General features: G+C 41.3%; 3 protein-coding genes across 6 annotated transcripts in view; 1 reads left to right on the top strand and 2 right to left on the bottom strand.

Annotated features, from left to right (window-relative positions):
• Positions 1–272: 272 nt before the first annotated feature.
• On the bottom strand, positions 273–9,987 carry dcun1d4 (DCN1, defective in cullin neddylation 1, domain containing 4). Of its 3 annotated transcripts, none has more exons than XM_084066613.1 (11): positions 9,917–9,987; positions 8,022–8,092; positions 7,803–7,842; positions 7,279–7,363; positions 6,142–6,230; positions 5,916–5,986; positions 5,211–5,302; positions 4,953–5,061; positions 4,057–4,161; positions 3,844–3,946; positions 273–3,532 (listed from the first exon to the last, which is right to left on the bottom strand). In XM_084066613.1, exons 1-11 carry the CDS (start codon positions 9,933–9,935, stop codon positions 3,477–3,479), a joined length of 840 nt encoding a protein of 279 aa, XP_083922739.1. In that variant the 5' UTR covers positions 9,936–9,987; the 3' UTR covers positions 273–3,476. The 3 variants fall into 3 exon arrangements, with proteins under 3 accessions (XP_083922739.1, XP_083922740.1, XP_083922741.1); XM_084066614.1 differs by having other exon boundaries at positions 3,844–3,943; XM_084066615.1 differs by lacking the exon at positions 9,917–9,987 and adding an exon at positions 8,900–9,032.
• Positions 9,988–15,224: 5,237 nt separating this feature from the next.
• LOC311051307 (E3 ubiquitin-protein ligase TRIM39-like) lies at positions 15,225–17,591 on the bottom strand. Its single transcript, XM_084065858.1, has 2 exons — positions 17,528–17,591; positions 15,225–17,293 (listed from the first exon to the last, which is right to left on the bottom strand). Exon 2 carries the CDS (start codon positions 17,290–17,292, stop codon positions 15,637–15,639), a length of 1,656 nt encoding a protein of 551 aa, XP_083921984.1. The 5' UTR covers position 17,293; positions 17,528–17,591; the 3' UTR covers positions 15,225–15,636.
• A 4,733-nt stretch (positions 17,592–22,324) lies between these two features.
• The window catches only part of fryl (furry homolog, like), a 109,976-nt gene continuing 109,039 nt past the window's right edge, over positions 22,325–23,261 (top strand). For both annotated transcript variants that reach the window (XM_084066794.1, XM_084066785.1), the window contains exon 1: positions 22,325–22,443. The gene's annotated coding sequence lies outside the window, so the exon portion shown is untranslated. The remainder of the gene's footprint in view (positions 22,444–23,261) is intronic.

Here is a 23,261-nt window from a genome sequence, read left to right as displayed (position 1 = left end):
CTTTGACATCACTTTGTATTGTTGTAACTTACCCATTTGATTTATGAATCATTGATCCATGTCTACTGAATGCATTTTGAAAACACATTTCCTTTTGTTCACATCATGTGTCATTAATACATTATTTTAAGAGAACCTAAGCTCAAGTCAATTTCTCTAATTTATTTTTCACATCTGGATGACAATAGCATACTGATGAGCATAATAGCAATGATAATGTGAGGACTAAATCTCTCTAGTTGTGGGTAAAACACAAGCTCCTGTATCAAGCATTAAGTTAATAAACCCCTTTATTTTTGTATAGAGACATAGGTTATAGTGAAAACAGACATATACACACTTACATACATAGTTTACATACATATATACAGCCAGGACAAGGTGGTCCATCCTCCTGCATTAACATGAAAGAATACTATCTCAATTACTTTGCATACAAGTATTTAGTAAGCAGTCTACAAGAACTACAAGTCCATCGTTTAACAAATTCTCATACGCTTATGACTGAAATGCATTCTGACATTATATAACCGAAGCTCTTACAAGGTTTAGAAAGCAAAAGGGTTTTCGTTTACATACATACGGGCTGGTATTAAAACTCATTCAGTTTTACCTTCAAGGTCAGTTCTGAGAGGTACAACAATAGTGTGGTGGAAAGGTCCCAGCACAGACTACTTGCCTTTGAGCAAGGCATCAAGTTAGCCCCTGTGCTCTAAGAGGCACCTTCCTATGAACAGTGTGTGAGAGAACGTTTGGTAGGGGTTAAATGCAGGAGGGAACTCCTCTTCCACGGTGAGGTTACAGGTGTGTTCCAGGTCTGAATAAGACGCAATCATGGTTTTCAGAAGAGAGTGAAGGTATCATGATCGCCAATATCAAATGAAGCACAAAAGAAAGATACTTGCACAAAATTCCTGTACAATAATAAATGAGGAGATTTTACATTAAAAAAAAGAAAAGGAAAAAAAAGAAACATTAAATCATCCATTCACAGAAAAGCTCTGATGGAGCATGCATGCAAATATTAAGTCTTCGGATGATTTCAGCGTCACATCACAGCCAAAGACAAAAGGTTTATACATTTGTTACAAGAACATTATACTAGGCAAGAAAGAACAGCATCAGCGTCATTACACAGTTTCAAACTGTCAATGTCCATGGTTTTTGATTAGACCCTAGGGGGAGATACTAAAGTAACGCATTCACCAAAGCTACCTAGCTAAGCTAGGCCTAGATAAGCCTAAAAAAAAACCTTGTCCCGCCTGAGAGGGTCACCTCGTCTTCCCCCCATCGATCTACTAACACTGTCAGTGCTGGGGGAGAGATGCTACTACCAAGACCTGAAACGAACAGTGAACTAAGGCAGTGGTTCTCAACCTTTTCAGGCCGCGACCCCCCAAAAATAATCATATTTGAACTGGGGACCCCCCACCCTGACAAGCACTTGGAATGTAGGAGTTGGGGCATTAAATCTTGTTTCACCCGGTTCCACAGATAAATATTGTGATAATAGCCGATCTACAAGCTCACAACACCTCGCAATGCAAATGTTGCCTCTTTCTTATATTATTTGACAATTTGGCCAATGTTTGACTAGTTTTACAGTATGGTTTGTTGATTACTTTTGATGAAGTAATAGTCTTTTTTCTTTAGGTATTAAAAAGGTCTTATAAGCCATTAAATTGTCACTTCACTGTCATCTGGGCCCCCCCTCCTCCCTAAAATCATGTGGGGACCTGACCCACAGGTTGAGAACCACTGAACTAAGGAAGACACAATGGATGCCACATTATCAAGACAACTTTGACACCAGCTGGCTCTATTTCAACTCAAAACACCTGCCCGACCGTCTGTATACATCCTGAATAATCCCTGACAACTATTTGTGTTAGTGTGCCTGTGTGTGTGTGTATGTGCGTGTATGTATGCATAATATTTTATGCATGTGAATGAGACACACAAAGTGACTTCCACGTGTTGAGGCACAAGTATATTCTCACCAACACATCGTACATAGATAAACTGGCCACAGGACCAACAAACTGTTGCTGTCGGACAGAAACCTTGTATCTCCACATTTCACCTATAAAATAGGGCATACATTTTCATCAAATGTATGCCCTATTTTATAATTAATTGTAAAAGGAGCAAATATAGCAGATCTACAAGCTCACAATGCGACGTGTTGAGCTTATAGAGCTGCCATTTCTGAAATCCTTTGAAAGTTCTCGCCTACTATGACATGCACAAAAGGGGGACGCCAGGTTTACCATTTAGACCAGAGAACGATTCTAAAAACGCCTTCTAAATCCTTAATTTCTGAAAAACTAATAATGTTGCTATATTGCAACAACAAAAATGACCGGCTTGAAAGTTATAACAACGTATGGGTGTTCCCATTTCCTGAAAAGTAACGGTTTTGGACATACAAGGTTTGCGGCCGACAGTGACGATATGCTGGTCAAAACGTTTATGACCGACGGCTGTGTTGTAAGAACAGTTAAGTTAGTAAGCAGCAATGCTGATTAGTAGAGTGGGCATGATGTTTGAATCCATCACGGGGGGGGGCTTTGCAAACTGGAACACAATCTGGGGCTATACGGAGTGACGGGGGGCACCGTAAGAAAGAAATATCACTGGCACCAATCAATAGAAAACACGCAGGCGTCGCCAGCCTGCACGCAGCCATTTGACACAGTGTGTGCTTCTTTAAGAATTCCAATCAAGCATGAGTTCAAGTCTGATGCACCAGGTATAAAAATGTACAATGTGCCATCACTTAAACCCTATATACTTAGTTGATGGGAGTTCCCCAGGCCTTTACACTTAGTATCTTCGGCGAAAATAGCTGATCTATAAGCTCACAACGCATGTGTTGTGAGCTTGTACAGTACACCAACTATTTCCGCCGAATGTTCACCCCCAGAATAGGGCTGCTATAGGGTTCATTCATGTGGTTTAAGACTTGCTCAAAGGGTCACATCTGATGGTTTCTTTGTGCTGGAGGCAACGGGCTGAGGAGTGGCGTTCTCTTGTCACAGCATGTCACTTTATACCGCCATCCACCTATGACCACATGTTATCCTAACACAGACAGCGATATGACACATCACAGTGAGGGGAGAGGGAATGCCACCGGGCGGGGCTTTGCCGCAAGCTGATAAAACTATGGAACATTGGAAGGGAATATCAGTCCACAGTCACAGTCCAGGACCTGATCTCTCTCTGGACAGCATGCAGCCAGGCTGGAATATAACCCTTGACCTTTGACCCGCAACACCCCCACCCCCAACCCCACCCAACAGGAAAACACTGATGCCATTGCCGACATACAACTTTCCCCATTTTTCATTGTATTGTTTACTTATTAGTTGTCGATTCTCATAGCTGTCGTCATGGTCGTTATTCTCTCTCAGTTCTTTATTCTTTCTTTTTTTCAAAACAAGTCTTCGTGTTGGCCGTTTTTTGATCTCTGGCTATGACATCTCTCTCTCCTTGTACCATTCTACAAATTCGTCCAACAATACTGGCCCTGGTAAATAAAAGAAAAGAAAGAAAGAGAGAGAGATGGATGTAATAATGCAACAAAAAAAAATGTGCGGGTACTGTAAAATCGTGAGTGTCAATTTAACAAAGTGCATAAATAGAACCAAATGGACCCTTAAGGGTCGTTAATGCCAAGTAATACTACTTTAACTATACTGTTCACCACTGTTGTCGTTATAGTTGTTTTGTGGATTCTGCCATCCACTTGAATTAGAATTTTTTTTTATAAAACTATATATATTTATTTTACTGTACTATATGTGTGCTGGAATATGGTGGATATTCATATTTACTCACAGGCACCATCTTCGTCATAGTTACTGAGGTCCAGGCTGATTGTCCTGCTGAACTCTAAAACATTACACCACTGGTCTTTGTTGATGACTTTATACTTGGACTGCTGGAGGAAGCATAGAAGCTTTGGTTTATACAACCGCAAACAATAAAAGAAATAAACACAGCTGTGCGACATGCTCCGATTTGGATGCCGTTCAGGCCCTCCTTCCTCACCTCTAGAAACTGGTTAAATACGGGAAACAGAGGCCAGGTCTTTCCCAGGAGAAGTCCCAGCATGCACTTGGCTGTGTTCAAGTCCAAACTCCTCTGATCCTTTTCCTGTCCAAATCCAAAACAACCAGAGGGGTTCATGAGGTCAGTGAGGCGTTCCATCCAGCAGAGATCACACACAGGGACAAGCACAGTAAGCTCATTATCTGCAACACAACGCCTGCCCATAATGCAACACATGAACCCATCGGACCCATTTCTCATGATCATCAAATATGACAGTGGCGACACAGTCGCTGTTGCGCGCTTATGTCGTGCATCAAAACATTTGCGGATATACGCACTGCGACGCGTTGTGAGCTTGTAGACCGGCTATTTTCTTGTAGACCGGCTATTTTCGATGCGCGACACAAACGCTCAACCAAGTATAAATCTGGAGTCAGTGTGTTGCTCTCCTGAAAGTATGCTTACATCAGCCCAAGGCAGGCTGTGTAAATACAGGAGGTTGAAGACTTGATAAGAGCTCTCTCACTGCAAGTAAAGTCAAACCAGATAATGGCATACTAAAAAAGGTCTACATATGGGTATGTTCTTACACAGCGTTTTGTCCCCCAAATGCTGCTGCCTTTTGTTACATTCAAACCCTATGGAAATGCATCCACATTCTAAAAAGCGCTGAGCTGATTTTTATTGCAGCAACTGGAGCGCTTCCAAAAGCTGGTGAGAAAAGTTAAACTTTTTACAAAAACATTAATGACGTGGACCACCCCTTTCTGAGACATGGTCACCAGGTCGTCGTAAAGGAATGGGAAAGGAATGGGTGTCACGTGATCAGTTTGTTTAGCCTCTACTGTATATTATCCAGTCAAACGCCACTTTTTTTTTTACGTTTGACTTACGCGGGCGAAATCAAAGGCGTATCTGTAGATGAGCTTAAAGCTGGTGGCGTCATTGAGGACAGATCTCAGGTAGTCGAGGGAGTTGCGCAGTCTCTCCGTGGAGTCACACCTGACAACGGAACAAAGCCACTTTAGACACACACACACACACACACACACTCTACACTCAAGCAGATGAACACCGGAGAGTACGGTTATGACAAGAGCCCGTCTCATCCAGGGTGATTAAAAACAACACGGCTTGATGGTAGGACTTACTGTAATGAACCCATGCCTCTCAGCCACTCCTGGAGAGTGAAATATCCCATACTCTGTGCATCCAGCTTCCAGGCAAGCACCAGCATCACCACCTGGACAGGACACACAAAAAGCATCCCTTACCACCACACACACATCTCGCTCCCTCGGCTTGGCGTGACATGAATTCATCCAGTGAAGTGAATTGGCAAAGCCTGTTAACCCATTAAGACCTGAAGCCGATTCTACAAATGTCTTCTAAATCCCAACAGTTTTCTGAAAAACGTATGTTTCTATATCAGTGATGCTCAAACTTTTTCATGTCAAGGACCCCCAAAATTATTTATTTGGCCGCCAACCCCCATCTCAAAATATGTTGTTCCAGGGGTTCCCCAGAAGCAAAGATTTGAGTTAAGAATTTCGCTTTAAAAGAATACATATATTAAAAATGTTCACACATTTTCAAGATTTTTCAAAAATAGCAGATCTATGAGCTTGTAGATCTGCTATTTTTGAATAGCCAAAGTGTAAAATAATGCTTTTCAGCTCAAATCTAAAAATTACACAGATGCGTTCCAGGTCTCAATGGGTTAAACATCCAACTGAGAACACAGCTGTCCACTGTCCTCAAAAAAACAAAGAAAAGAAAAAAATCTTAAATAAATTGAAATAATAAGAATGCAAGGCACTAAGGCAAACTAAAGAGGCATTGAATACACTCCTTACGTTCTCTGGTTCCACGCCGATGTCCTCGCAAAACTTCTCCATGCCCTCTGGCCCCACGACGTCGTCACAGCCTGTTTTAGACACATCAATGTGACATCATCATCCATGTGTAACACCTGAGGCGTAACACCCGCCCACTGAGCAGGCACTGGCTTTATAGGTCACAGTCATTCAACATGGAGCTGATTGTGAATGTCGTGACATCTACCAGCACTGACATCCTCACCTGCATACTCGTAGAACCACTCTATGCATCTCTTACTGGAGAACGTCTCCTCTTCACAGATTTGTAATGTGTCGTGTTTTCTGAAAACACTTCAGATGAAAACATGGTCAACACGACATCATAGCGATGGCAATCTTTCCCGCAACTTTTCAAATTCTCACCCTTCAAATTCCCACTGTCAACCTGACTTCCCTATTTTGGGCACTGTTGACAAATGGTTGCCAAAATTATCAAAATGTTTCCAAAATGTATCAAATAGATCTACAAACTCACAACATCATCTTGTGAGCTTGTAGATTGGCTATTTTGGCATTTTTTTGTACGATAAAGTATATAGGGATTATTAACTCTTTCAGTGCCAGAGTATTTTCATAAAGTACTCCCCCAGTGCCAGCAATTTTCGTTTTTTTTGTTTTGTTATTTTGTAATTTAATTTTCAAATAGCTTGTCTATATGCAGTCTTAAACTCATACGACAGTTCTACCAATAGAGAGCGACAAATTGAGACATTGATCACCTCGTTGACTCGCTCGCCCCCTCCCAAACAGGCCGACGTCACATCCGGTCATAAACGGATGCGACGTTTTCGACAATTTCTGATCGGGCTAAAATACGATGTTATACACGACTACGATGACTGATCGTCACCCAGACCAAAGAGAGTAGCAGTAGACCTCTCCGTTCGTTTTGTATACCGTGTGAAAAACCGTGACTTTCCCTATTCTGGCCGAAAATGATCGCGGGGAAAAAAATGAGAACCGGAAACGGAATCTGCGTCATGAAACCGGAACCCAGTGACTCTGAAGGAGTCAGGAAGCGAAAGTGATCATGAGAAATAAACAGAATAGCGCGACCACAGTAAAAAGTAAAAACTCGGGATTTCTCGTTCTGGCAGGGAGGGTACTCGGGGAAAACTCGGGGTATCTCGGGGCGTGGCACTGAGAGAGTTGAGTGTTTAAAACTACACATGATTTAAAACGGGGCCTTCGAAACATTCTCTATATGGTGAGCATTCTATACAGTCATACGAGAGCAATGAGTAAGACTCAGCTCTGCTGTATCACTGGAGAAGCAGAATTCATCACTACGCTAGTACTGTAGGTACTATAATGTATGATATCAATAATGCTATCATACCTCTCTTGGCGGCTTTTCTTGGCTGACATGTCGTCTCCTGCGGACGGTCTCCTCTTTTTCCTGGGAGGCATGACTCTGGAACAAGCTGGACCAATGGGAAGACAGATGGACAGGTCTTACTGGAAGCAGTGCATAGGTGATGATAGTGCTGGGCAATTAACCAAAATTAAATCAAAACCGATATTTAGAAGCAATAACCGACTTAATCTTTCTCATGTACGTTAATCGATCAATCAAGAAGCAGTTTTTTTTAATGTATTTTTTGTATATCAATAAATCGACACAATAAAAGACAAATCGATTTTTTTATAATCAACTAAATTCATTACTCTGATTAATCCTGTAGTATGCTTCATTGTACATTGGTGGCATACCAAATATCGCAATCGAGACGGTGTACAAATGGGTCCATTTGGTTCCATTTGTACACTGTCAGAGTTATGAGGCCTTATATATACCAAACTGGGGGTCCTTGAAATGAATCACTTTGAGAACCATTGCTATAGAAGATGGCTTATTATTACCTGAGGGGTGACTGTCCTGTCCGACGTCCTCTGTCAGGTTCTGTCATGAGGAATGCACAGAAATGTTAGCTTCACACACACACACACACACACACACACACACACACACACACACACACACACACACACACACACACACACACACACACACACACACACACACACACACACACACACAGATCAAATATATCCAAATGCATTGACATAAAACATATTTACCAGCCTATGCAGGGTGTGGTAGATCTTGTGAATGCTGGCCAGTGTAGACAAATGGGAGTTCAGCTGAAAATCTATAATTTCCACAAATGAAATACAAACTTTTATCAGAACTGACTGATCCTACAGTTGAGTGACATGCATAATAACCTTCAAATGTTCCTCGGAAAACATATGAATCCAAATCAAACAACAGACCACAGCTGACAATCTCCTGTTTATATATTGACAGATCCATTCATTTTAAACTGTATCAATGCAGTTGTGATGACTGGTGGGTGACATCATTGTAGCACTAGTCTATCCGTTTCTATAATTAGATTCCCAACAGTTTTAACCAGAATAATATGACCAGCTCCCCCATATGGTCTCTGTGTCAGTGATTTAGGGCAGGGGTCTTCAACAGGGGGTCCGGGGCCCCTAGGGGGTCCTCAGAGTAACTACAGGGGGAACGCCAAATCTTAGTGTGATGGGGGACATTAGCCGAATGTGAGCTTGTAGATCGACTATTTTCAGAGAGTTGGTGTAGAGGGAAAAAGAGCAAACCAAGTACAGAGCCAAAGGTCAAGTTGAATAAATAATGAGGGTTTAAAAGGTTAACATGCACATTAACATGAATCCAACATGTTAATAGAAAACATAATGTTATAACACGTCTATGGAGTGTCTATGAAATCTATGAAAAAGTGTAATCTGCAACACAATCTTATACAATATGTATGGGGATCTTGGGCTGAAAAACGTTGAAGACCCCTGATTTAGGGCTTAAGATGTGTTTTTAAAAAGACAGAATAGTGATCACACGCATGCATGACAGACATAGATCTGCTCCACACGTAACGCTTGCAAAGTCTAAATGACTTGGATTACATGCATGCTACCTTTTATCCAAATGTCATCTAGCCATTTGCGTTCAGAAGACGTCGTCCAATACAGTCGTGTTTAATTCGTTTCCAAAAAGGCCGAAAAACCCAGTCAAATCAACGGACGTGCGAGCAGATAGCACTAGCTGCATACCTAAAATAGCAGTGCACACACGCACAACTTGCACACAGAGTTTACAAAGTATCTGGAGAGTTGGCTACATGGGCGTTGTAGTCCGTTTCCTTAATACGCGCCATAGGAACCTCGACTGTAGTTGCTAAATCAAACTACAATTCCCAGGCTCACAACGATAATTATTTCACCCCTCTCCTCTCCCCCAACATTTACCTCAACTGATGAATGCATTTCACATTGTTACAAAAAAAGCAACATTGTATTGTGCTTATAACACATCTACTGCATGTATATGTTTCATTACCATATGTAAATGGCGCACAGACAGTCAGACGGCACTGCTGCAGCAGGCAGTGAAAGATGTTTTACAGAACTGCGTCACAATTTTTCATTCTCTGTATTTTTCCGCAGCTGACTGCAAATTTGACCGATTTAACAACAGCATCACACTGTCACCAAGTTGAAGTTGACATTCGTGGGCGACCTCGACTGTAATCAACGGACACAAATCACAACAGATCAATTTTTAACCGAAAAAAAACCATGGCATGTCGATTTGGACTCGAAAACACAACTGAACAGCACTAAACGTTACGCTGAAACATCACCAGCCCCAGCAGGAACACTGCAGAGTCAAAGGTCTCACCACTGAGCATCCACATCACATGAAATTATTATTGCAACTATTCTCCCTTTGTTGTCGCCCCAAGACAACTGAAAAATACAACAGCCACACAATTCATGCATGATCTTCTGCACAATACAAGTGGATCCAGAGATGCAATGCATCTGACTTGTCTGCACAAGCTTTGTCTCCGATTACTTGACTAACCCCCACTTTGCTGAAGGATTTGCATGTTCAAAACGATGGTTAAAAAGCCATGTTAAAGGATACTTACTTGCCGCATCAGAGTGCATTTTTATGAAACACACAACTGTCTGTGGGAAAACCAGCCGCAGACCCGGCCAGTGGGCGGGACGTGTCAGCGTAAACCACGCCCATTGGTGCTTTTAGGCACAAGATCGGCCCTCGTGGCCACGCCCTTGCTTGCTGCGGATTGGCCGATTGAGGTGTCATGTAACCGGGTGGTAGACAAAGAACTAAAGCCCGCCCATGCACCAACGGGATACGGCAGAATTCCAAAACAGGCCGTCCCGTCGAGGCACCTCATTGGCTGGCGAGCTGACCCGCACACGTCAGTCATCAGGATTTCCTCGTGCTAGACTGAAGGCCGGCCCACGACGGGATCCGATTGGCCAGGTCCATGGGTTTGTTAGTACAGTCAACCATACAGCAAAACATCATCTGTCAATTTGCTTCGCTCAGTCAGAGAGAAACACACACACACGCACGCATGCACACACGCAACCACGCAGGCACGCACGCACGCACGCACGCACGCACGCACGCACGCACGCACGCACACACACACACACACACACACACACACACACACACACACACACACACACACACACACACCTCTCACATGGAGTTGAGGCCTCAGTAAGTTAAGTGTCCTGTTCTAAAATTCAAGTCAAAAGGTGAGTGACCTCCCATTCCTAGTATCCTAGACTTAGACCCAGATGTGATGGAAACTCTCGTTCTGAAACTCTCTTTGCAACATATCTACTAGTGGTGGAAAGTAACTAGGTACAATTACTTAAGTAGGCTACTGTACTTAAGTACAATTTTGAGGTATTTTTACTTTACTGGAGTATTTCTACAATTCTACCCAGACCCCACTTTGAGAATCACTAATGGCCGAACCTCACACCTAATATATCACTTTCTGATGCTGGTGATGCTTACTGTATGACTATGCTGTGCAACAATGACATGTTACCCTTAAGAGCGCTGTGTGTGTGTGTGTGTGTGTGTGTGTGTGTGTGTGTGTGTGTGTGTGTGTGTGTGTGTGTGTGTGTGTGTGTGTGTGTGCGTGCGTGCGTGCGTGCGTGCGTGCGTGCGTGCGTGCGTGCGTGCGTGCGTGCGTGCGTGCATGTGTGTACGTTTGTGTGTGTGTGTGTGTGTGTGTGTGTGTGTGTGTGTGTGTGTGTGTGTGTGTGTGTGTGTGCTAGGCATTGAAGTGTGTCATCTCCAGATTTCTCTGGTGACCTCCCTGCTGTCCAGCACTCAGATAAACATTTACATTGAATGGCCTCATCTTCATGTCTTTATTGGCAGGCAGGAGTAATAATCAATCGATGGTGCCAGGTCTGTCTACACTCTCACACTGTATTTCTCAATACAGAGGCAGCCAATCGAAAGCACCACAGAGTGTCCATCCATGCGGTGATGTAGTCACACGGACATCAAAAATTGCAGCCATTATCCCCTTGGTCACTAGGGGCAACGGGTAGAATGGCTCGAGAAGTGCTCCGGAACCAAGGCGTTTGCACTTCATTCTGGGTATAGTGGGGTCAGATAGCAGAACTTCATCTTCTGAATGGGACTAGGTATAGTGCGGCTTTGCATTTATTCAGAATGTTTGAATGTGTTTTAATCGACCAACACAGTTAATGTAAAAAAAATGGCTAAACATCTACTAATGTGACAGTGGGGAATTCCTTCAACCAGCACTGAAATATGAACTATTTATTTCCTGTGTGCGTGTAGCCTAAACTATGCTATGGTTTTCTATCCTACCAGGAGTAGTACTGATGGTTTTCTATCCAGGACCTCTAGTACTGATGGTTTTCAGTGTCCCAGGGTTGGGAACTATGTCCCACAGATTGGACAGTTGAAACAAATGCGTTAATGTCTTGTCTATTGCCACAAAACATATTGGAGCTGGACTCTGAATGGCCCTGATGTCTGTCCTCTAAACAGCCTGTTGAAGTATGCAGTGCAGGGCACAGCCTGGGGGAGGCGCCATAAGCAGGTGCTTGGTGGCTTTGTTGTGTCTTTGTGGAGCAGGGCTGGACAAACAGAAAAGAGAGACAGACAGGCGGGGGGGGTCAACGAGACAGGTTATTCTGGTGTGCCTGCATGCGTGCATGCATGGGTGTGTTTTGGGAATAGTTAGCAGATCTGGGTCGTGTTCTACTGGACATAGTGAGACAAAACAACATACAGTAAATAACAAAATATTGTGTCTGAATAGTATTGTATGGGATTTTGTGTTAGTGTGTCTTTTTGTATGGTAGTGTGTGTGTGTGTGTGTGTGTGTGTGTGTGTGTGTGTGTGTGTGTGTGTGTGTGCGTGCGTGCGTGCGTGCGTGCGTGCGTGCGTGCGTGCGTGCGTGCGTGCGTGAGTGCGTGCGTGCGTGTTTGCGTGTGTGTGTGTGTGTGAGAGAGAGAGAGAGAGAGAGAGAGAGAGAGAGAGAGAGAGAGAGAGAGAGAGAGAGAGAGAGAGAGAGAGAGATTAGAGAACATCCACAGCTGAAGTCTCCCCCTTAGCCCCAGTCTGTTGGTCAAGGAACCCCCCCAAAAAAAGGCTGGGTTTCCGAGGCTAGGAACCCCCTAACATCAAGATACCCGTCTCCCTTTCAGCTTTCCTGCTGTCTATCTGTCCTACACAGCCTCCCTCCGATAAGCTTTTCTGTTGTCTGTTTCTCCTACGTCGTCTCCATCTCAGCTTTCCTGATAGACTAGGCTAGACATTTCCTTGCTGGCTCAGCATGAATAGCAGCCACACTCTTGTCCAAGTGCAATGTCATCTGGTGCTATAGGTTGGTGCTTGGGAAATAGAAACCAGGTGGAAATGCTCCACAACAGGTGTACTGTTGAATCAGTAGATGTAGCATGTAGATTGTTTTGGTGATTGTTTTGTATGTGTTCCCCCATACCTCCACATGGAAGTATGATGGAGCAGTACAGTGAGTTATTGTTTACTATGTTTCATTTTATATTATATTGCAATTGATTTTGATATTTTAGTTATTCTGATATTTATATGTGGTTTCCAACTGAGTCTATTGTAATTCTGAAAAATGTGTGCTCGTATATAGGCTACTCGTTCAATTTCAATCTCATTAATTGATAATTTGACTGGTTTATTCATTTTTCTATTGGAAAAGATGATATATTTGGTTTTGGTTAGGTTCAATGATAATTTGTTTATGTCAAACCACTTCTCTAGTTCCCTTTCCACTCACCACTGTGTTAAATGAATGGGGAACTATATTGAACGGGTGCAGCGTGGCACTTCTGCTGACCTCTGCGGATGCCTTTAGATCAGTGGTTCTCAAAGTGGGGTCCAGGGACCCAGAGGGATCCTTGCGGGCGTTCCAAGGGGTCCCCAGGTAAATGATTGATAGCTAGGTACCAAATGGACCCTTAACGGTCTGTAATGGAACCAAATCTGTAATGGAACTGTTGATCACTGAGTTGAGGCATTCAATTTAGTTTGATCTACAAGATTTCTTATATAATTTGACAATTTGGCCAATGTTTGACCAGTTTTTATGGTATAGATTGTTGATTACTTTTGATGCAGTAATGGTCTTTTTTCTTTCTTTTTGAAGTAAGTCCTTAAATTGTCACTTCACTGTCACCTGGGGACCCCCCCAAATCATGTGAGGACCCCCCTGGGGGTCCCGGCCCCCAGGGGGTGACTGTGGATCTCAATTAGTGAATCTAGTATAATGTTTGTTGTTTTAAATTCAGCTGATGGCATAAGCAGCTTACAGGATGTTGACAAGAGGTTTCACATGTCTTTAAAATGACTCATTGTAGAAGCGGAAGCTGCTCCTTTTTGTCCCTCGCCAGCTGATATTGTATCCATATTGAGGATGTGGCTTCAAAGCAGCTGTTACGACATTAGTCAATGTTTTGTCAATGTTTCCCCTTTAGTCATGCAATGCATGACCGCTCCTGTACTCGCCTTTCTTGGAGCCAGCCAGCAGAGGGCAGTAGAACCTTAGGACAGCTGCAGTGCAACATATTCTAATGTTGAATATTTGACTCTTTCTGACAGAAATCATAAAATGTGTCTAGTTTGAGTGTCCTTTCTTCATTTGTAGATCAAGGTTATTATAGATAACTAAAACTAAAATGGGTAAAAAAAACACAACAACAACAACAACAACAACAACAACAACAACAACAACAACAACAACTGTATTGTGTGTTTATAAAACAAACTAAAACTAAAATCATGGATAAAATGTCCTAGTTTTAGTCTTTATCAATTTATTCCATACAAAAGCCTAGTATTTTGGTTGTATTTGAAATCTATCGTCTATTTGTTTAATTGTGCCAATACTTTTTATGACCTTTTTGAATCTCAACCCTGACAAATACCCGATATTATGAAGCAAAAAAATTAAGCATGTTTGCAAAATACAAATTAACTAAACTAGCAAACCCACTTTAAAAACTAAATAAAACTAACTGAAATTGATAAACATACAGTCAAAATGAAATCAAAATGAAAACTAATGATACATTTAAAATAATTTACTGGTGTGGATTCAGGTCAATCAATGGGTGTTGTATGTCTGATTGTCTTTATCTATTCTGTCTGTCTGTTGCTCTGAAGGGGCCTGGCTGTGTGGAACGAGGTTTGTCTGTATCTCTTTCTGTCTCTATGTATCTCTGTATCTCTGTCTGTCTCTATATCTATCTGTATGTATCTCTCTGTTTCTCGGAGTGTTTCTATATCTGTGTGTATCTCTGACTCTGTGTCTCTGTCCCCACAAAAGTATCACAGCAGAGCAGAAGGCCACGCTCCGTAGGCAACGTTATCAATATCAGCACACAGAGATTACGCATGTTAGCACATCATTGTTGATGATGTATGTATAAACATTAAAACCTAGCTGGTTGGACATAACAAGTGCTATACATGGACTAAAATGAAATTGTGTGTGTGTGTGTGTGGGGGGGGGGTATTGATGCACTCAGGCAGCAATACCATAGTCTCTCACTAGATGGCGCCCTCTCCTTGGTGTGTAGTAATGTGCAATACATTTGTCTCATTGAAGTCCAACAGAGACTGCTCCAGGATCAAAACTGGATCATGAAATGTCCTGGTGGGTTTATGGAGCATTAGGAATATCTGATTTCTTAGTCAACACAAATGATGTGTCGCAAAGCCAAATGATCTGAGAGCCACTGATTTAAACAATTGTTCTGCCTAGGTTCCATTCACATGTTGGTTTCCATTTCATAGTGATTACAGTTTCAACATCAAGACAATTCAAACACAAAACATTAAGCATTAAGCATTTGTCCAATATAACACTTTACTTCAGACATGCTTACCAGGCAAAGTCTATGAAGGACCAAGCATGTACAGTATAAGACATGGCAGTCACAGGGATTATGCAAATATTACACAATGTTCTACAAACCCAGTTCTAAGTGTACCATGTAAAATATGAATTGACCAACAATAACTAAATGTCTTTTGTGTTATTTTATGTTAAAGTTAAGGTTTCATAACATTTACAATATGTTTTCAATAGTTGTTGCAGTATAGTTGCACTATACATGAACACAGTGATCTACATATTTGATTCATTCAACATTTTAAAGCATTTATTCAAATTTGTGGCAGAAATATGAATGTTTATGGTTCATGATTCTTCATGATCCGCTGTCTGTAAATAAGATTTACAAATTGTGTTGTAAATGTAAATAGCAAATAGGATTAGTCTAATGATTAGACAAATCTCTAATTAGAATTAAAATCTAATCTCTTGACAGGAGAGATTATCAGAGGAGCAGAGTTTTTACCACCAATATTAAAACCAGGACTGAAGAATGGATAGAGTTTCTCAGTGAAGTTGCAGCCAGTGAAAGAGTAGATATGAACTCTGGTCTCCACATCATAAAAGGAGACGAGACCCTCCTCATAATCCACAAACACTCCCACTTTCTGGAGCTTCTCTCTTACATGAAGGACAACATCAGCCCCAGTAAGAGCATGATACTCATTTCCATTCCTCAACCTTATAGACCAGTAACCGTTGTTGGGGTTCAGTGTAATTTCTCTTTTCCTGTTGATAGACCCTCTAGCCACTCCTAAATTCCAATGAGTCTTCCTTGTAACCTCTACCTCATAGTAGAATCTTCCTGAGGAGAAGCTTTGTTTTCCTAAGACATCAAGAGTTTTAGAGAATCTCTCTGTGTTGTCTGGGAGATGCGTCTTTATGTCTCCATGATTCACTTGTTTTCCATTTTCGGACAGGATGAGTTTGCGGTGTGCTGTATCAGGGTTCAGAGTTACGCCCACTGCATATTGCTGGATCCTCCTCAGTTCAGCATCACACAGCTTCTTCATCTCTTTACTGAGTGTCTTCTCCAGCTGAGCCACTGCTGTCCTCACAGTCCCCACATATGAAGACTGATGGACATTGAACTTTGTCCAGTCCTTTGTCGGTGGAGGGTTGTTGATAGGGAATGGGAAGTTCTCAAGGAGGTGAAGATGGTCTTCGGTGTGTGAGAGCTCCTTCAGCTCAGAGTTTCTCTTCTTTAACTCAGTGATTTCCTTTTCCAGCTCTTTGATGAAGCCTTCAGCCTGTTTCTCTGTTGTTTTCTGCTTCTCTTCAATCATATCAAGGAGCTCAGCCTGGCTTCTCTCAATACAGCTGATTAGAGCAGTGAAGACTTGCACACTGTCTTCTATCTCTCTGTCTGCATCTTTCTTGCTGAGCTGTACTGAGTGTTTGACCTCCTGAATCTTCACTTGTCTCTCCTGGATCAACTGTTGAACTTCAGCCTCTGCCTTTCCCAGCTCAGCCTTCTTTCTGTCATATTCCTCTTTCAGAGGTACAATTTGATGGAACTTATGGTCTAACTCAGTGCAGAACTGACAAACACACTTGTGGTCAGTCTTACAGAACAGCTCCAGAGGTTTGTCATGTTTCTTACATATAATGTCTTCCAGGTTCTTTACAGGGTCGATTAGTTTGTGTCGTTTTAGCGCTGTGACTCTCTGATGAGGCTCCAAGTGAGTCCCACAGTAGGAGGCCAGACACACCAGGCAGGACTTCAGGGCCCTGAGCTTCGTCTCAGTGCAGAAGTCACATGAGATTTCATTTGTTTTAGCAGGTTCTTGGTTTGTGTTGGAATTCATTTTCTCCTGCTGTGTATTCCTGAACTGATCAGCCATCTCTGAAATGAAAGTATTGACAAAGACTTCTGGTCTCTTATCAAAGGTTTTCTTACATAGTGGACACAGACACACATCATTAGTGTCCCAGTAATGTGTGATACAGGTTTTGCAGTAGTTGTGCCCACACGGAGTGGCGATTGGATCAGTGAACACATCCAGACAGATAGAACACAGGAACTGCTCTTCAGACAGGAGACTGCTCGCAGATGCCATTCTACACACAGAATAAAAGATAAAGTGTCAGATGTAGCCTATTGAATGATACTTCTCACAGCTTAATTGTTTCGGTTGCTGGATTGTATTGGAATAGAGCACAGTCATGTTGACAGATGTACTACGTACTTCATCAAAACCTGTCATATTTATCAAAATTTCAAGGGGTATGAAAATAGTTGCAGATCATGTCTGGATATATGTCTGTTAATGAATAATAAGTCATTCTACCCACCTGTCTTTAAGTTCTCAGTATTTCTGTAAACGTCATGTTGAATGTGTGTGCGCTGCAACCTAACTACTGTCTCTGCTAGTGTATACACTTTCACTTTAGATTTACGAGAAACTCCTCCTCCTGGTACTGGAGCTGTTAACCCCTCACAGCCTCCACTCTTCTGTCCTTTAGCCCACTGTTTCCCAAACACTGGGTCGGGACCCATTTGTGGGTCCAGAGAAAATATCCTTACATAAAACATTATATACTATTGCTTCAAAAGAAAAGAAAAAAGAATGTCAAAAATAACACAAATCAAAGAAATTCCATAAATTTCCCCACAAAAAGAAAACACTTTTAAGAAGTAGCCTAGTGAAAATGGTAGATGTACAAGCTCACAACGTGGCGCGAAGCGACACGTTGTGAGCTTGTACATCTGCTATTTTCACTAGTTTGGGTCCTGGGGAGATATAAAATTTCCCTTTTGGGTCTTGAGTTAAAAGGTTTGGGAACCAATGCTTTAGACCTCTTTCTCATTCTCTTCATCTCCACTCATCCACTTCTTCTCTACCGTTTACACCATTCATGAGATATAAAGGACATACAGTTTGAACATTACAAAAACAAATAAAATAAAAAAAATACAAGACAAAGATGCACAATTTTACCTCAGCCATTTGTAACTCTGAGTGTTAACAGTGGATTTTATTGTGGAATAGTTTGGAAAACATAAAGAAAAAACAACAATCATAAAAACAAAACTGCCAATGGCTAGGAGCCTGACCCTCAGCCCCAGGTTCTGAGGTGCATTTTGAATTATTTAATGACAGATCAGACATCTAACAATAGAGGGTTTACAGTCCACTCACTAACCTGTGAAGAAACCTTAATGTAATCACAATCTGCACTGTCTGCTGGAGTGTTACAGTAGGTCACCTGTCTTAACAGTGTACAGTATAACAAAATGATGAAGACAGTATAGCAGAGCAATTTAGTCCCGCAAAATGCAGTGTAGTTTTACATGACAGCTTAAAGCCAACAGGAGAATCCTTCAACCTGTCAGGCTTATTGTGAAGTCATTGAAAATCACAGCAGTTGTGTAATGTTACTGTCAGTGTTGTCGTCTTTCTGCTCTTCAATGCTGCAATGACATTCATGATGCTGCTGACAGCTCTTCATTTCAGTTGTACACACCATCCATGATGCACCGTGACGCTCTCATTCATCCCATGCATCTCCATATTTGTTCTTCTTAACTTTGAAGTGAAATATTGACAATAGAAACTCAGACACAATCCATATACGTACATCACCTCAGATGCCAACAATTGCATTTTCTCTGGTTGATAGAAGTTAAAAGTTGTGCAGGAGAAGATGCTCACCTTCTTTGGGGGGAACAGGTGTTTGAGTATAGGGCTTCAACAAAGGCTCAGTCCTTTGGGCCAGAACTTTATAGTTCCCACTGTTATTTACAGCTTAATGAACATTTATAACTTATAAACATTAAGCACAAATGTCTGTAGGAAGAATCTTAAAGAGATATTCATGTGTAGACCCTGCTTTATGCAATGAAGATTCAACTTAAACCTTGTTTCATTTGCATTCATTCCATTATGACACAAATCACCCTGTATTAGCCCTTTCTCATCACACAGTAAAATCCTCAGTGTTCATTTATCCATTTGTTACTCCAGTTCGAAAGTCAAATTAAAGCTGTAACTTATTTTTGAGGAATTAAAAGTTTTTTCAACCAATCTGGTCTGTTAATAGCCTACAATAGGCATAACTGCAGTGGTTAGAGTTGGATGGCGGACTACCTACTCTTCCACTGCTGCTACTGCCCATAGAGTTATTGTAATATAGCCTATACTGCCTGGCAGTCTGGCAATGGCAGCCCATGAGTGCAATATCCCCTGGCCAAGCAGGGACTGCCACTTGCAAATTTAGTTTCTCTGGACTGGAGAATGGAGATCATAAAAGTTATGGATGGCTCACTGCTTTGACGCATTACAGTGCAGGACAGGACAGGTTGACTTTTTGTAGTGATCATGATGAATAACTTTACATTGTCTGTGTCTGTGTCTGTGTCTGTGTCATTGTGCCACACTGCCCGTGCGCGTGATTGCAAGGAATTGCACTCTGTATCCAGCGGAAGCTATAGAAGTAGTACTTTACTAGTACTACCAATGCCTTTTTGCTTTGTAAAACCATGTCTTTACTTGCATGTGAGTACAGTTGTTTACACACCAGATCAACAGAAAATGTTTCAAAACATGTGGTGAATAATCCGTGTTGCTCAGTGTATAACCATCTGCTATTTCTGCCAAGAGCATACCTACTGGGTAGTTAGTTACAAGTTACAATGCAAGTTATTATAGCATATTAGCATGTATTAACCCCATTATTGACCATAATACTAAACTTTATATCGATCTGTAACTGATCTGTATTATCTTGTGAGCGGGACATTATTTATACCCTCCAATATATACAGTCCTAGGCTACAATAAAGGCCTGGACTGGACCGTCTGGTTTATCTGCAACAGCAAGACTCCGTGCGTAAAATGTCACAACAATCACAACGTAACATGATGACCTTGCTGCCTGGTTTGGTTGCGCACCGTGTCGCGCACCTAAAATAGCAGATCTAGAAGCTGACAACGCGTCGCACATTGTTATGCATTGTGATTTGTGAGCTTGTAGATCAGCTATTTTCGACGCGCGACACCAGTGCGCAACTAAAAAACACGAATCATGCTTCTTCAATGACCAATCTTTGAGGATGAGCGTTTGGAAACACCGGACTGCCCGATTGGGCGGCCTTGAAGACAGACAGGAGAAGAAGAACAACAATAACGAACACTTTCAACAGCAGGTGCAGACAGTGGTGTAAATAAGTACAATTTTAAGTATTTTTTTTACTCCACTGGAGTAGTAGTCGTAGGCCTACTTCCAATTTTCAATACTTTTACTTCTATATTGTACTTTTACTCCACTACATTTATTTGAACACTTTAGTTAGGCTACTTACTACTTTGCAGATTTGGATTATTATTAGAAAACCAATTCAGCCTTATGTACTTTGGGTATTTGAAAATAGCAGATCTAGGCCTACAAGCTCACACTCACAATGCGTGCTGTGAGCTTGTAGATCTGCTATTTTCAAATGTTTTTTTATACATGTTATACATTTGAAAACTTGTGAAATGGGACATTCTGCATAACGAGTACTTTCTACTTTTGGTACTTTAAGTACATTATGATACCAATACTTTTGTACTTTTACTCAAGTATTTTTTGAATTCTGGACTATTACTTGTAACAGATTATTTCTACATTGCAGTATTGACACTTTTACTTAAGTACCATTTTAAAAAAAACTTTTTCTACCACTGGTATGATGTATATCATTTTTTATAAAAAAAATCTATCATTATTTATTCATTTTTACAGGACGACTGCATTAAAATATGCCGCACCGCATATCAGAAATGATGTGTGGTCACAATGTTGTCCTGTAAATCGAGCTCACCCGATTTCATCCCCAAAATGTTACCCAATCACCAGGTCGTTCTCTGGCACAGCTTCTGATTGACAGGCGTCTCATACAACGGGACGCCTCATAGTGTGGTAGGCGTCTTACCAGCACAGCCAGTCAGGAACGACGTCACACCGACATTGTTGCCCTATTGAATCTCCCGTTTGTTTGGTTATTTCTCCTCAATTTCTGCACAGCAGTCGAGGAGGAGGGCGATAATTTAACCATTTAAACCCATATGGGTAACCAGAGTCCCTCAGGGCTCAATACTAGTATATTTTCGGGTTTCCGTTATTGTGGGGAAAGCTTTCGCTGAAAATAGCCGATCGACATGAAGCTCACAATGCAACGCAGCAGCCCATTGAATAAAAGGAAATATTAAAATTGATTGATTGAATACCTTAGTAACAGTTTTGTAGATTGTTATCATTTTAGACTAAGTGTTTGACTGTGCTCGTGGTGTTTGCATTTCTGTCCAATAAAATATTCAATCATCAAAAAACAGAGGTAGGCCTACGGTTTACAATTATTTTCAAAAGGATAACACAAAAAGCCCAGTCTGGCGTCCTGGGCTTGTTGTTTCCATTGTGGTCACACGTATTCAATTCATTAAGACATCAACACTAGCACTATGATAAAAAAACAACAACTACAAAATACTTACTTTTTAAATTAAAATGTTCTCATCAAACATTTAGCCTGCAGAAATTATGAAATATTTGCAAATATTAAATTAAATACTTTTATCATATAATTTTTTTTTTATATTTAAATATTTTATCAAGCATTTATTTTGCCCTGCCGAAAAAATGATTGAACAGGGTGCATACTTCAACGGGTCACAGATGTGGGTGTACCACTCCGGAGGCGGGACCAGCGTGTCGTGTTGACAGTGGCGCTCTTCTACCACAAAACCAGCGTTGCCATGTCCGCTTATTATAAGCGACTTTGGGCTTGTTTTTCTATAAAGTTGCTTATTTAGGCTTGCTTTCAGTTTTTTTTTATTATTATTTAAACCAGTCGTTCTTAAATATTTTCATGAAAACGTGTTGTGCCCAGGGGAGCATTTGTGTTGTTAGAATGTTTCAACAAAACTCCAAATATTCCACATTTAATTGCAAGAGTTTTTGAAAATAGCTGATCTAGATCTAAAGTTTTCATGTGGCCTTTAGTTACTTCTTTCAGGCTTGTTTTCCTAGACCTGGTTGCTTATTTCTCTCACAATACCTGGCAACACTGCACAAAACCCCAGTTAGAGGAAGAAAAAAAAAACCTCAGAGCTTCAGTTGCAGTCCCTTCATGGAGGAGGAAACCTTGCCTTGTTGGTCCAAAATGACTGTCTGTGAGCCACACAGCTACGTCTAGCTAAAAGTACAACAACACCAGGACCACGGAAGATGTGAGTAAACGTTAGATAAAGAAAGTATTGAAGTGAACAGACACCGTTAATAATGTGATGTTGTTGAGGTGTGTAAAACTGCGTTAGCAAAAACAGGCTAACGTAGCCTAGCGTGATGCTACTGGTACAGACAGACAGATGGGAGTTTTGCTCTCAGATTTAGCATTAGCTTTAGCTTCAATCTGTGGAGAGCAGCAGCAGTGTCAGCCCCTCTCCACTCCTCACTTTTTCTGTGACTGCTTTATAGTTTGGTTCTGTTTGAGAGGCTTTTGTTTGTCTTTATTGTTGTTATTACACATTAACGTGGAGTTGTCAACCAGCTGGCTGGATAAATGAAGTTGTTTTGTTTACAGCTTGGAAGCTTTTTAGTGTAACTTGTACAGAACACATACTCTTGTCTCGACGTCAAGCTAAACTGCTAAATAAAAAGCTAGCTGACGTTAGCTAACTGTGCATTATTTTTGCAGTGTTTTGTTTTTGGTAGATATACTGTTGCAACCGCGTTGCATTTGTTTTGTTAATTTAACTATTGAGTGTACGAATGGAATTTGTTCCATGTGTACACTCAGAGTTACGTGGATAAAATGACACTTAAGGATTTAATTGTGTATGTATTAGGTAAGCCTTATGTCAGTAGCAATCACTGAAGTCTAAATGCAAGGTGCAAATAGCCTTTACTTTAAATCAACATCACTTCTCCTCTGCTAACTGAAATAACCATGCACTCCCCTAAGTCACAATCTATTTAAAGTGGGCTGCAGTGATTTATTTTTAATCTCTGTCTTTCCTGGGCAAATGAAAGAGAAATCTGCAAAATA

Source organism: Gymnoscopelus microlampas (assembly GCF_963454915.1).
Source record: "Gymnoscopelus microlampas genome assembly, chromosome: 9".
Lineage (NCBI taxonomy): Eukaryota > Metazoa > Chordata > Actinopteri > Myctophiformes > Myctophidae > Gymnoscopelus > Gymnoscopelus microlampas.
The sequence above is the reverse complement of the archived record's forward strand: the minus strand, read 5'-3'. Positions and strand labels throughout refer to the sequence as shown.